Source organism: Mustela putorius, unplaced genomic scaffold (assembly GCF_011764305.1).
Source record: "Mustela putorius furo isolate JIRA1106 unplaced genomic scaffold, ASM1176430v1.1 tig00000580_pilon_pilon_pilon, whole genome shotgun sequence".
Classification (NCBI taxonomy): domain Eukaryota; kingdom Metazoa; phylum Chordata; class Mammalia; order Carnivora; family Mustelidae; genus Mustela; species Mustela putorius.
This window is the reverse complement of record NW_025421423.1, coordinates 6549855-6565071: the sequence shown is the minus strand read 5'-3', so window position 1 is coordinate 6565071 and position 15217 is coordinate 6549855. Positions and strand designations below refer to the sequence as shown.

General features: G+C 43.7%; 2 protein-coding genes across 3 annotated transcripts in view; both read left to right on the top strand.

Moving 5' to 3' along the window:
* Nucleotides 1–15217, top strand: part of GRIN3A (glutamate ionotropic receptor NMDA type subunit 3A) — a 162668-nt gene that overhangs the window by 137402 nt on the left and 10049 nt on the right. For both annotated transcript variants that reach the window (XM_004747723.3, XM_004747724.3), the window contains exon 7: nt 14965–15129. In XM_004747723.3, the coding sequence (XP_004747780.1) occupies nt 14965–15129 (165 nt within the window). The remainder of the gene's footprint in view (nt 1–14964; nt 15130–15217) is intronic.
* Nucleotides 523–1530, top strand: PPP3R2 (protein phosphatase 3 regulatory subunit B, beta). Its single transcript, XM_004747722.3, has one exon. It carries the CDS (start codon nt 699–701, stop codon nt 1209–1211), a length of 513 nt encoding a protein of 170 aa, XP_004747779.1. The 5' UTR covers nt 523–698; the 3' UTR covers nt 1212–1530.

Genomic DNA, 15217 nt, shown 5'->3' with positions numbered 1-15217 from the left:
TTTCTCAGGAATATGTTACCGCATATCAGTGATCATGTGAGAAATTCTGTGCGACATCTGAGTGGTCCTGTACTAAGACCCGGAACCCCAGGTCTTGAAAAGGGTCAGTGACCACTGCACCTGAAGGATGTCAATCGCGGCAGAGAATTTAGGAAATCGCGGCAGAGAATTTAGGAAATATGTATAAGATCAGTTCTTTGATGTATTACCTCTTTTAGCCCACCACAAGGCCCGCATAAGCATAAAGAGCACAGGACTGCAGTGCGCTCTGTCATTCTGAGCATATTAATGAAACATACTGCGCTTCAGGCACTGTGCTGGGGACACTGCCCCTTTGGAGCTTACTAAGGACAAGGGAGGAAGCGAGAAGATGAAACACCAGCAGCAGAACTAGAAGAAAACCGCCAGCGGCCAAGTGGGCAAGAAAAGGAAAGAGGGCGGAGCAACCTATATGCCTGTCCACTCCTGGGCGTCCGTTACCCCAGCCCCTCCCCCGCCGCACTCTCCTACCTTCTCCCACTTCCCTCTCTGCCCGCCTCCCCGCTCCTTTCCTGACTCCTGGTGGGGGAGGGGAGAGGTCCGCCAGCCTTCCAAGCCTGCCCCGCACCCCACCCCCCATCCTCCCGCCGCAGCCGCGCAACCGCTGGGCTTGGACCCGCCCGCGCCTACAGCCCTTGCGAGGGGTGTCCGCGTCCACAATGGGAAATGAAGCCAGTTACCCGGAGGAGATATGCTCCCACTTCAGCTCCGATGAAATTAAAAGGCTGAGCAAGAGGTTTAAGAAGCTGGACTTGGACCGTTCAGGCTCTCTGAGCGTGGAGGAGTTCGTGTCCCTGCCCGAGCTGCACCAGAACCCGTTGGTGCAGCGAGTGGTCGACGTCTTCGACACCGACGGCAATGGAGAAGTGAACTTCAAGGAGTTCATCCTGGGGACCTCCCAGTTCAGCGTCAGGGGGGACGAGGAGGAGAAGTTGAGGTTTGCGTTCAGCATCTATGACATTGATAAAGATGGCTACATTTCCAACGGGGAGCTCTTCCAGGTGCTGAAGCTGATGGTGGGCGACAACCTGGAGGACTGGCAGTTACAGCAGTTAGTGGACAAAACCATCATCGTCCTGGATCGGGATGGAGACGGGAAAATATCCTTTGAGGAGTTCAGCGCTGTGGTTAGAGGCCTGGATGTCCACAAGAAGTTGGTGGTGATTGTGTGAGCTTTTAAGAGCTCCACCCACCAACTCTTACTTCCCTTTCTGTCTCTTTTAAGATCTGCTCAAGGCAGCCCAGGAGCTGGGTCTCAGATTTATTTGGAAGTGTTTCTCTTTGTGAAGCCACATTTTCTAACATGAACCTCATAACCAACTCGGTGTTGTGAATTCTTTTTATCTCAGTGATTCAGGGGAACACCCAGACTGGGGGAGACCAAGATGAAGGAGCATGGTGGGAAAAGAAAATCAAAAGGTCTTTCTAAACATCTTTTTCTTTGTTTTGATTCAGGATCCAAACTATAAAGTGTCAAAAACTTTAAAAATTCCAAAATAAGAAAATATACATATCTTTGCCTTTACTTCTCATAGTTTTATAGATGGGAGGGAATTGCACAATTTAAATCAGGGGTTAGGTGAACTGTTTTCATTTCCTTGTGTCCAGGTTCTCTCGACAGATTGCTAACTTCCTGTTGTGGCAGCAGGAACAGATCTATTTCTCTTGGCTGAGCACCTTTTAATCAGCTCTCTCTGGGCGGTGAAAGCCCACCTTTCCCTTTCCTAGGCTGTAGCCCACTCCCCATCTTGCATCTAGATATCCCTGAGCTCATCTGGAGGCCTCCTCCTGTCCCGTCATTCCAGCTCCTGACCAAGAACTGGTCTCAGGGCTCTTATAAGAAATGTTAATAAGCCTGGACTAAGTGCCTAGCCCAACTCTCAGACTTAGTGGCAGTTTTTCCAGGTGAGCCAGCCATCCCAGTAGGAAGTACAGTTAAGATTGCTTCCAGTTGGGGTGCCTGGGTGGCTCAGTGGGTTAAAGCCTCTGCCTTCCACTCAGGTCATGATCTCAGGGTCTTAGTATCGAGCCCCGCATCGGGCTCTCTGCTCAGAAGGGAGCCTGCTTTCTTCTCTCTCTCTGTCTCTCTCTCTCTCTCTCTCTGCCTGACTCTGTGCCTACTTGTGATCTCTGTCAAATAAATAAAATCATAAAAAAATGATTGCTTCCAGTCCAAATAGGGCAGGGACTTTCCCAGAAAGCTCTTCCCTCCAAAACTCAGCCCCTGCCCCCACCCCACCCCACCCCACCCCCAGTTAGAGGGAAATAAACAGATTCAGAATTGTTCTGACAGGACAGAGGCAGATACATTCAAAAGATGCAGAGATGGGCAAACACATCTCTGCTGCAGGGCGGCAATGCTGTCTATACTAGCTAAACTCAGTTCTAAACATCAGACCTGAGGCCTGGCAGGGAAGCTGAGAGCTCTTTCACCCCAGGAAGCCTTTTTTCTAATGGAATTCAGCCCAAAATTCCTAACAGGCTAATACACCTGCAGCCAAGGTGTGTATTAGAGCCTAGTCATCCTGGACAAGGGCAGTGTGTGTGCCTTCTTTCTAGCTCTGTGTTTAGGGATGTCATGTCATTAGATTGAAATTAGCCATGGGAGGGACACCTGCGTGGCTCAGTTCATTAAGCATCTGCCTTTAGCTCAGGTCATAATCCCAGGGTTCTGGGATTGAGTCCTGCATCAGGTTCCCTGTTCAGTAGGGAGCCTGCATCTCCTTCTGCCTGCTGCCCCCCTGCTTATGTGCGGTCTCTCTCTCTCTGACAAAATCTTTAAAAAAAAGAGAGAGAGAGAGAATTTGGCCATGATAGAACTAGTACATCATGGAAAGAAGCAAAAACATTTCATGTTTTGTTTGGAGAACTTGTGTACCAGTAAGTATACCACTGCCTATATCCGGATATTACCAGCTCTCCGAGGCCCCACTTGCGATCAGTTCTCAGAAAACCAACTGTCTTTGGTCCCAGCATTTGCCACTTCATGCCAGTCCTCTTGCTTACCATGGACCACTCCCCACAGAAGGGCTGAAGGCTCCAAACCTTAGGACAGTGAAACCTACTCTCCCTACACAGGACAAAACTCAGGTGATTTTTCTCAGGATGAGGAAGATCTGCTTGAAAGAAATTATCCTTCTAGTTTGAAGAAGCCAGTTGCTATTCTTGAAAAAACAGAAGTAGGAAAAATAAGTCCACAAATTTCATTACTGTCAGGGCACCCATCTACCAAGCCCTCCTGCCATACTTTTTAATTTAGTAGATTATTTAGGAACCACAAAAAATAGGAATCTCTGTTCCTTTCATTTCTGTGCAGTCCTAAAAAAAAAAATCTGTTAATAATAAATGGTCCCAACCATGTAGTGATCTGAGTCATAGCTCAGGATGACATCGTTGAAAGAATCAGGCACACCTGGGTTTGGAGTCATTTACAAGCAGGTTCTTAACGATGGGCATTTATTAGCTGTGTGAGCATAAGCCAAGTTTCCTAACCTCTCACTATCAGTTCTCCTAATTAAAATAAGGATCCATTGGTTATTTTGAGGATTCAAAAATATAAAACATGTAAGGGTGGCTGACTGTCTTGGTAGAGCATGCAACTCTTGATCTCTGGGTTGTGACTTTGAGCCCCATGTTGGGTGTAGAACCTACTAAAAAATAAGACAAGGGCCTAGAGCACAGTGGGTTCATTCTAACTCCCTTCCACCCCCTTCTCCACTTCTACTAGATCAAGATACATAAGGGAAACAGGACGCTTATTTCTTCCTTTTGAACCCTTTCTTAGTACTTAGCTACACCACTCTAAAATTAAACTGGATATTTGTGTAATCCTAATCCAGAAAACAAACAGTGTCATAGTCTTCCCCACCCCCTCATTTGCAGAAAAAAATGGACTTCTTGACTAGAGAAAGTTTAAAAGAAAGACTCTCTGGCCACCTGGGTGGCTCAGGGTTAAGCATCTGTCTTCAGCACAGGTCATGATCCTGGAATCCTGGGGTCCTAGGATGGAGCCCCACATCAGGCTCCTTGCTCAGCAGGGAGCTTGCTTCTCCCTCTGCCTGCTGCTTCCCTGTTTGTGTGTGCTCTCACTCTCTCTGACAAATAAATTTTTTAAAAAATCTTTTAAAAAAATAAAAGGAAGACTCTGATTCTAGCCCAACCTATTTGACTTTGTGGAGGAAACTGCATGAGGAAAGTGAGCATGTGCAGTACTAGCCAAGAAGGCCTCATAGACATTTTTTATATACCCTGCAATGTACCTTGTAAATTTAAATATGGAAATTTAAAAATTACAATGAAGGGTTTGAAACATGTTGGATTACATGTTTTAATTTAACAAGAGGAAAATATTTCAGCCTCTGGAATGGCCGGAATTAACAGGCTAATTGTTTGATCAGTCTACTTAATGTAGTTACCCAGAGTTTTATGGCAATGACCTTGAACTGAGAGCCTGTTTCCAGTTTCAGAAACTGGAAAGATCTGACTGTATGGGTATTTGGGAAGAAACATCACATTTACTTCCAAGTTAGAATGCTCTGATTTTTCTGTTAGTTGCCAGTTGCCAACAAATGTAGTTTTGTGCAACTCCTTGGGTGATACCCATTTACTGAACCACTGTTCCAGATACTGTTGAAGTTGTTACATCATTTAATCGTAATAACACTGTGAAGTAGGTGCCATCATTCAGTTTAATACATGATGCTATAGAGAGATCCAGAATCTTCTCCGAGATCTCCCAGCTGGTAAGTGGCAAAGCAAGAACTTGAATCAAGCTCCTCCTCCTCCTTCTCCCCCTCCCCTTCCTCTTTTTTTTTTTTTTTTTTTTTTTTTTTTTTTTTTTTTAAGATTTATTCATTCAGGGGCGCCTGGGTGGCTCAGTGGGTTAAGCCTCTGCCTTCGGCTCAGGTCATGATCCCAGGGTCCTGGGATCGAGCCCCGCATCGGACTCTCTGCTCAGCGGGAAGCCTGCTTCCTCCTCTCTCTCTCTGCCTGCCTCTCTGCCTACTGCCTACTTGTGATCTCTCTCTGTCAAATAAATAAATAAAATCTTTAAAAAAAAAAAAGATTTATTCATTCATTTGAGAGAGTGCATGCCAGTGTGGGGAGGGACAGAGGGAGAGAATCTTCAAGCAGATCCACCCATCAAGTGCAGAGCCTGTGGGGCTCACTCCCACCACCCATGTGATCACAACTGGAGCCAAAACCACGAGTCAGATGCTTAACCTGCTAAGCCACCCAGGCACCCCTGAACCAGGCTTTCTTCTGATCCCAAACGCTGAACTCACTGCATTACCTCTTACTTTTATGGTTCTTATATTTACCTGCTTCAAAATATTTCTGGTGTTATTAATATAATCAAATCAAACCTCAGTTTTCACAAAAGGAGTGAATTACTCGTAAAGGACCAAGCAGCTGCCTCCTCTTTGGTTCTACATATTGGGAAAAAAAAAAAAAAAGCAAGGCAATCATAAGTCATCTTCCATCTTCATCTCATTTTGAAAAATGAGTGATTTGTTTAGATTAAACTGATAATAGCAACCATACATGTCTAAGCTATAGAGATCAGTAACAATATGTTGTTATGAATCCTATGTTAATGGATTGTATCTGCTTTCTAATGTATGTTGCAATCCCAAACCACTTTTTTTTTAAATGTAGGAGAAAATGGCTTTAGCGTTGTTGGTTTATCCTCTAGGTCATGCTTTAGAGACATTCTCTGGGAAAAACCTCTCAGGAAACTTTTTTATTTTGTTACAAGCTGTTCTGCATTTATGCTGCTGATTCTCTTTGTTAGCATGGAGGAGGTCATTGATCTGGCTACTGTGTTTTATCTGTTTTTCTTGCCTTGAAAAGGGAAAGGCTTGGATGTTTTTAAAGACAAGGTTGCACCGTAATAGGCCACTAGACTGAGAATCAGAACTGGACCCCTCTCCTTTCATATTGGCTACCATAGCTCTCTCAAAGGCTGGTGACTGTGTGAATAAGTAGCAAAGCATGTGTCAGCTTTAAAGGCATTAACTGATTCACAATGAAAAACCACAACACTGAAAGGGACACTAGCAGCAAGACAGCTGTGTACATCAAAGGATATAGTCTGATAGCTCATAGGCTTAATCTGACCCACAAGTACACTTTTTGTTGTTAGTTCTACATGATGTTTGTCCTCACAATTTTCTTATTTGCCAATATTTTTAAAATCTGAAGATCTGGGGTGCCTGGGTGGCTCAGTGGTTTGGGCTGCTGCCTTCGGCTCGGGTCATGATCTCAGGGTCCTGGGATCGAGCCCTGAATCGGGCTCCCTGCTCCGCAGGAAGCCTGCTTCCCTCTCTCTCTCTCTCTCTCTCTGCCTGCCTTTCTGCCTACTTGTGATCTCTGTCTGTCAAATAAATAAATAAAATCTTTAAAAAAAAAATCTGAAGATCTTAAAATGAGCATAAAGGAGTGCATGCCACCCTAAGAAGAGAGTGTCCTTTTACTGGCTAATGTATCTCTGAAGCATGTGGTTAAAATGGAAAGTCTCAATGAAGAGAAAATAACGTGCTCCACCCTTTAGTATAAAAGCTCAAGAACAAAATGACAAAATCCCTGGTCTCTTGGAGCTTATATTCTACATGAGAAGGGAAATAGGCAATAAACTCATATTTATTATGACAGGAGAAAAATTAAACAGAGTAAGGGTATAGGCTGTGTCCAGGAAAGGAAGGGCAGGAGGGCAGGTTTTGCCTTTTGATTTTTTTCAAAAATAAATCAACTGGTCATAAAACACTTATCCCAACAATGTGGATATTTTCTAACAGCTAAAACAATAGATGGGTTTACAGTAGTCAAAACAAATAACAGCCATATAAAATTTCAAACTTCCATATAATAAAATCCAACAAAAGCTAACGGTAAAACCTGAAGTTAGAGAAACATAAATAATATGTAGGAAAGAAGTTAATAGCTTTTTTAAATAAAAAGCCTGGCCCTGTCTGAAATGTATAATTGGCAAAGGTTATAAATATATGATTCATATAAAAGGGGATGGGAAAATCAGAAAATGGCCTCACTAAGGAAATACAAATCAGAGTGTTTAAAACAGGAAGAAGCGATTACGTACAAAACAGGCTTGGCAAGGCTGTGAGTGTGCTGTGCATTGGGGCAACACTAGCAGCAATGTTCACATTTTCTGAGAGCTGCTTCACATGTCGCCAGGCATCAAAACAGTTACATCAGCTGACCTGTTAATCCCACTCACTGCATATATTTATCTCAGGAAGTCAAAGCCAATTTTTTAAATGCTATACGTAGAAGATTTTTTGTTGCAGCAATATTTATCATATATATACAATTAATAATATTAAAATTAAATACCTGAAAGTTTGAGATTAGCTAGGTCAATTATGGTAAATAATAGGTGACAACATAAGGCCATTAAAATTAATGAAGTAACTGTAAATGCAAACATTTTTAGAAAATAGTGGTTTTTTTAAAGCATAATTGTATGTTTACATAACTCTGGAAAATACATATGCATATGTTTCATATGCAGTTCAGGAGAGAAAATGGAAGAACTGAAAGCATTTTGTAGGGACACCTGGCTGACTCAGTTGATTAAAGCCTGTGACTCTTGATCTCAGGGTTGTGAGTTTGAGTCCCACAAACTCTAATAGACACTTAAAAATAGAACTTGTTTTTGTTGGATGTTGACACTTAAAAATAGAACTTGTTTTTAAAAAGAAAGTATTTGTATAGTCTAAGGATTATGGCTAATTATCTCTAAGTTTTAGAAATATTTTTCTGAGCTGCCTTAATAATAAATTAAGATTTCCAAAAGGCCACACAATGAAACTAATGTAGCAAACTGAGCACCAGGTCCACGGCTAAACAATGGTTGCCAAAGCCTAGAAGGAGCAGGGGGTTGTGGAACACAAGGAACAGAGAGGGAGCATTTCCTCAGCACTATAGGCAGGAAATGTTGATGAGCCAGCCATTAAGCAGATTCCAGATTAAAGAAGACAAAGGTGTACCCCGGCTGCCAGGGCCTGGGAAGTGGTGGGACATTCCCACAGACACTGATACTTTCCATCTAGATTACTTTCCTCATCCAAATATGTGAGCACTGTTAACTTTGCTTATGCATTGTCCTATTGGATTTTACAAATCATCTCTTGTGTTTCTTTTGTTAACTGTGATCTTCCAGTCTGCCCTTCATAGATGAGAAAATTCCAGATCCTCTGAGTGAACACCTTCTTTCTCCCTTTTCTTGATTTTGTTAATTTTTTTAGAAATCCCAAATGATTACTTTTCACCCTTACGGTACTCCCTGTACTCCCTAGCCAGGCCGACTGTCTCCCCTAGGAGCTGTCCTTGGTACCTTCCAGCCCATGCCTCAGGCAGGTCTCCATCTTCTGTCCGTCCCCCTCAGAGGGTCATGTGTATAGAAACAATGAATCTGCCAGATTTGTGGAGCTGCTGCTGCTCTTCTGGTCAAAGTAGTTGGTGGCAAAAAAAAAAAAAAAAAAAAAAAGTGTATAAATCAGGTCTTCTAAATTTGAAACATCATTTGCTTCCTACATGTCCTGCTTCTAAGTATCTAGGAGTCATCCATATTTCAGAAGATCCATAGCCTTTCTTCTCTTTACCTCTTGCTAAAACTATTATTCCTCCCCTACTCCTATTCTTACTAAAGGAAAAGAAAATTTGTTTGAACACCAGGATTGGGCTTTACAGACTCAGACAGGAGATAATGCAAAGTTTAATGCATCAGATCACTAAAGTATAAAATGATTTCCTATGGTTCTTGTAGTTATTTTGCTCTGGGGGAAACCTACTTTAATAGGTACTAGAAATCTTGAGATTAATTATAACTAAGATTCTTGTCAGATGTATACTTTGATAAGCATTTATTGAGCACCTACTATATACCAAGCTTTTGGAGGCATGCAAAGAAAGGCAGAGCCTCACTGTGTCAAAGAAATCTTCCTAGAACAGACTCACACATTCACTTCAGTGTTCTGCATGAGAAATAAAGTCTGTCTCAAGATCGATTCTTTTTATACCTTGGAGCTAAGGGAGCTTAGTCCTTTAAGCAGTCGATCAGGTCAGGTTCTTTGGTTGCAAGCAACAGATTAATTTAAACAAGAAAAAGGGGGATTATTGAAAGAATAGTGGGGAGCTCAGTATTTTTTTTTAAGATTTTATTTATTTATTTGACAGAGAGAAATCACAAGCAGGCAGAGAGGCAGGCAGAGAGAGAGAGAGGAGGAAGCAGCTCCCCCACTGAGCAGAGAGCCCGACGCGGGACTCGATCCCGGGACCCCGAGACCACGACCTGAGCCAAAGGCAGCGGCTCAACCCACTGAGCCACCCAGGTGCCCCGAGCTCAGTATTTTTGAAGTGAGGAGAATGACTGATGATGCCTCAGGAACCACAGGACTTCAGGGATGGTAGTGGCAGGAAATAGGGAAAATAGTGTCTTTGAGGCACTGGCACTGGAACTCAGCCTCAGTCACTTTCAGTGACAATGTCTCTGCCCAAATGCAAACTGACCTACCTTGGGCCCCATGCTTGGCTCCAGGGAACTAAAGACCTGGGAGTCTGTGACTGGTAGACACACCAAAATTATATGAAGTGGGCAAGGGCAGTCCCCCAAGAAAAGGGTCCTCAGCAAATAAAATCAGTACAATACACTCCCAACACAAGCCAGCTGAAATTACTGCGTTCAGTCTCTAACTTTTTATTTTATTAATTGTAAATATATTTCCCCCCAGTTATGTCCCCAGAGTGATGAACACTGGCATTACGAAGTCAGGATGGCAAGTTTTCTGAGCTCTCTGAGTTCTCTCTTCTATCAATTGAGAATATGCATCTTTGTCTTTCTCCCTCACAGAATTATTCTAGAACTCTCCTGAGAGAAACAGAAGTGGTTTTTTTTTGGGGGGGGGGATCTGTATACATTTACATTATACAAAAAAGATACTAGCTTTCATATCCTTTCATCCATTCATTCAAAAATATTAATTGAACATGTAGTAAATGCTAGGCACTATTGTAGGCAATCAGGGTCCACTCTGAACAAAATGGCAAAACCCCTGGTCTCTTGGAGCTTATATTCTACATGAGAAGGGAAATAAGCAATAAAATCATATTTATTATGACAGGAGAAAAATAAAACAGTGAGGGTATAGGTTGTGTCCAGGAAAGGAAGGGGAGCAGGGCAGGTTTTGCCTTTTTAACCATATGGTTAGGCTAGACTTTACTGATAAGTGACATTTGAGTAGAGACTTTGAGGACCCTTTTCTGCAAGTAGAGACTTGCAGAAAATGAGGGGAAGGAGCAATATTGATGCCTGGCAGAAGAGTTACAGGCAGAGAGAACAGATGAAGATCCTCGACTGCTCCGTAGACTTAAAGAAGTGAGAGAAAGCCCAAGTAGCTGAACAGAATGAACAAGTGAGAGAAGGATGTGAAGTTAGGGGGTGTGGGACTAACTCATGGAACTTCTTGTAGGACATTGTAAGAACTCTGGCATTTACTCTAGATGAGATGGAAAACCATCACTGGGCATTGCATGACATGATATGTTGAGGGAGCCAAGCCGGATGCCATGCAGAAGACAAACTGAGGGGGTCAGGGAACCAAAGAGAAGCTATTTCAGCAGTCTAGGTGAGCAGTGATGGTGGCATAGACCAGAGTGGTTGGTGGAGGTGGTGGGAAGTCATCAGATTCTGTGTATACTATGAAAGTGGGGTCTGCCATATTTGCAGACACACTATGTATGGAATGCTAAAGAAAGAGAGCAGTCAAAGATAACTCTAAGGTTTCTGACCCAAGCAATAGCAAGGATGGAGATCCTCCAATGAGAAAGACTATATGAGGAGCTATTCTCAGGGAAAATTTATTTATTTCAGTGTGTTAAATCTGGGATGTCTGTTAGATAACCAAGTAGAGAGACTGAATAAGAGTTGGGGAAGATATACGTTTAGAAGTCATTGGCAGATAGATGGGATTTAAAGCCATGAGTCTGGATAAGAAAGTGAATGTAGCTAAAAATCAACGTCATACCAATATTTACTAACAGAAAGATGAGGAGAAACCAGTAAAGCAGTAAAGACTGAAGTAGAACAAAGAGAGAGGTATCCCAGAAACAGTGAAGAAAATATATCAAAGAGGATGAAATAATAGTGTCCAACCTGGTACATGAATAAGGTGAAAACTGATTGTTGGATTTAGCAATGTGGAGGTCATTGATGGCTTTAACAGGAGTCGTGTAGGTTATAGGTTGGGACAAAAAGCCTGATTGGAATGAGTCCAAAAGAGAATGGGGACAGAGGAATTGAAAACAGGTATAGCCAAGTCCAAGGACGAGAGAAAGTGTGTAGGTGGTATGTATGTAGAGATGTGCACTGGGAGCTAGGGAGGCTTAGCTCCTTGGACTCAGTACCATCTAAGGCATGATACATGAAGTAGTCCAACTGCATTTCTTGCTCGAGGTTTCAGAATTAATCAGTTATCTCACCAGCTGTCAGATGTTTCAAATGTCCACATCTGAGCAAGATGCCAAGCACAGTTTAGGCAGCAACGAAATTGGTGGTCTTGGCCTCTGTGTGTCACTGGGAGCACTCATGGATCTGGGCAGAAACCACTCAGAACATTTGCCAGAACAGGCATCTCTCTTTATCTGAATTTAGTCCACTCCTGGAAATACATTGGCTAGTGAATTTCCAGAAGGTAGAAGCCCTTCCCATTGTTTTAAATGGTGGTGGGGAAACACCAGAGCATTCCCACTCATCTAAAAATCCCAATGAGTTTCTTTAAGTATCACTACAACACTCTTAGACACATGGGCACCTGGGGGACTCAGTCGGTTCAGCGTCCGCATTCAGCTCAGGCCATGATCCTGGGGTCCAGGCGGCAAGGAGTACCCATAAGTGGTATTCACTTGAGAGGCAGTGTAGGCTTTAGCGTCAGACTGTCCTGGATCCACAGCCTGACTCTCCCATTTATTAGCTTGTAAGATCTTGTGGAAGGTGGTTAATCTCTATGAGACTCAGCTTCCTTGAATGGGAGATGGAGATAATAATACTTAAAGGGTTATTATAAGATCATAATATGCATAAGGATGCCTGGCACACATATTAGATACCTAATTTAAAAGAAACAGTAACTGTATCTATTAGTCCATTGGTATGTGGGTATAAAGAACAGAACTTTAAAGAAAAAAAATGAGGGGGTGCCTGGGTGGCTCAGTTGGTTAAGTGTCCCACCCTTGGTTTCAGCTCAGGTCAGGATCTCAAGTTCGTGAGATTGAGCCCCACATCAAGCCCAGCATGGAGTTTGCTCAAGATTTTCTCTCCCCCCTCTCCCTCTGCCTCTCTCCCTGCTCAGGCTCTCTCTCTCTCAAATAAATAAAATCTTTAAAGAAAAATGTATAAAATAAACTGAGTACAGCCTATTTGTTATTGAGGTACGAAAAGGAAAATGACACTAGTTATTATCATGCACAAAAAAAGGAGGGGGAAGCCAGGTGTTTAAAAGGCAAGATGTTTCACTGTAGGTTACATTTTTCTCCTTCATCTTGGCAGCACCTTATAAGAAAGCATTGCCAGTCTGTAAGTGTTTTGCTGCTTGTTTGATGATGTTAAAATCGAAAATGAATTCCCCAATTTTATTCATCCATAGCAGTAATAACTCATAAAATCCTTATATAGTAGCTATATCCTATACACAGAGAGGGCCAGCCCAGTGGCTATTTTCAGCCATATTTGTAATCTGCTTTCTGGAGGTCAGCATTACACAGTTGGTCACCATTTGTCCCAGGAGAAGCCCTAGTGCTTTCGTAGCTCTCAGGGCCCGATCCATCTCTTGCCTTTCCTAGACCAGCATTCCTTATTCCCTAGGGCTGGGCTTCTGCCTCATCCTCAGGTGGTCTGCCTTGTGCTCAGTCACCTAGACCAGGCCATGCTCTATGTCCCTGCTCACCTCCAGTCATTAGTTGTCCAGGCGGTATCTGTCATGGATACTGAGCCACTGCTGGAGGTACCGACATGGGGGAAAAGAGATTTCATGGCCCAGACTCCACCAGAGTCCGCAATCCCCAAGTTCAGTGCCTGAACCATGTCTGGCTAGCTTCAGGATTCAGGTCTTCAGGATTCGGGTGGGAAGAATGAAAGAAAGGAAGACCCCTTCAGAGAATGGGGAACACTGACATCAGTCAAGGGAGAGTGAGTAAAAGTATAGGCTCTGGAGTCAGACTGCCAGCTTTACCTTCGCTAGTTTTGTGACCTTGGACAAGTTGCCAAGCTACTTTGTTCCTAAGTTTCCTCACCTGTACAATGGAAGTGATGACAGTACCTACCTCATGTGTTGTTGTGAATAGTAAGCAGGTTCCTACAGTGACAAAGTGCTCAGAGCTGTGCCTTCCACATATTAAGTGCTAAGTAATTATTGATGATGACGATGATCAGTGAAAGCCTCAAGAAGAGGGATGACAGGCTCCTTAGCCCTGGCATCTGAGGGCTTTTAGTGTGGCCCTGCTTCTCCCTCATGGTCCATGCCTTCTGCCCAGACCTACATCTCAGCCACCATGGTCTGCTTCACAGCGCCCTACATCACTCTGCCAGATGTCACTTCTTTCCCTCTGTTTCCACAGCCTTCAGAGTGCTTACTTTCCCACCCACATTCCACATTTCCACATTCTACTTCTCTTGTGAGCCAGCTTCTCCCTAAAACTGAGAAGACACGGATCTGTGCCTGTATCATGGCCTGTGAATGTTTGCTTCCTCCCTAGACTCAAGTTGATTAAAGGCAGAGACATAATCCTCCTGTCTTCATCCCATGGTACCTCAGAGACTGCCTAAAGTAGGCACTCAGTGTGTGCAAAGTCTTTCTTTCTGCAGGATTGACTCGTCATTGATGTCTGTGATTGAATAATACCTGTTTCATAGAGAACTCATGAGGATTCTCTTAGATCTCATATGTAAGTCACATAGCAAAGTACCTGCCACATAAAATTGTTGTAACTATAGTTGTTGTAACTGCTGGTGGGTTTTTTTGGAGGGAAGGATGTGGGGAGGGGCAAAGGGAGAGAGAGAATCCCACGCATATTCCACGCTCAGGCTAGAACCTGATGTGGGACTTGATCTCATGACCATGAGATCATGACCTGAGCCAAAATCAAGAGTCTTACAGTTAACTGACTGAGCCACCCAGGTGCCCCAGCTGCTGTTTTGTTGGATAACAGAAAGACCCCAGGTTTCCCAGCTAAACAAACATGGACTTACAGACCTGCTTGGTCACTTAAAAGCTGCAAGGACTGTGAATTGTGGTTTTCAACTGTAAATTGTGGTTTTAATACCTATCTCAGTGCAAAAAAGTAAGCAATCAATAAATATTAGATTCCCCCCCCCTTTTTTTTACCCCTCTGTGGCTGTCTAATTTTGTGAACTGCCTGAATTTACTTCACTTCCCTGGTCCCAGGTTCCTCATCTGTAAAATGAGAACATTGAAGTAGATGATCTCCATGTTCCTGCCAGATCTAAATGTCAAAATTACTGAATTCAACGTCTCTTCCCCTTAAACCTACTCATTCTGCATCCCTAAGAAAGGTTCTTTCCTTGATAACTGTTCAGTGCTTTAATATGTTAAATTGTTTCAACCCTTGGTCTCTCTCCTCTGTCTCAGTCTCTAGAGCCTATAGGGTGGCCGAGACCTTGAGACCCTTCAGACAATAGGACTGTATGTGCCCTGTTCCCCAGGAAGCGTGCTGCGCCCTCGGTTCTGGCTGGGCCCCTCTCCCAATGTGGTCTAGTGAAGCGTGCCAAGCGCTCAGGGAGGGGTAGTCTCCAGCTCTCCCGGGGGACAGAAAAAGATGTGCATCTAAAAACAAGTGTGGGGCCAGGTGGAGCCTCGCATTCATGGCCTTTCTTTTCCTGTTCTGCCACAGACTTTGCAAATGGGCATCAAACATTTCTCCGGACTCTTCGTGCTTCTGTGCGTGGGCTTCGGTCTGTCCATGCTGACCGCCATCGGGGAGCACATCGTGTACAGACTGCTGCTCCCGCGAATCAAGAACAGGTCCCGGCTGCACTACTGGCTCCACACCAGCCAGGTGAGTGCCGGCCGCCTTGGGATGAACCCTCAGCGTTGCCGCCGAGGCCACAGGCCAGAGCCCCGCGGCAGACAGGTGACCAGTTCCC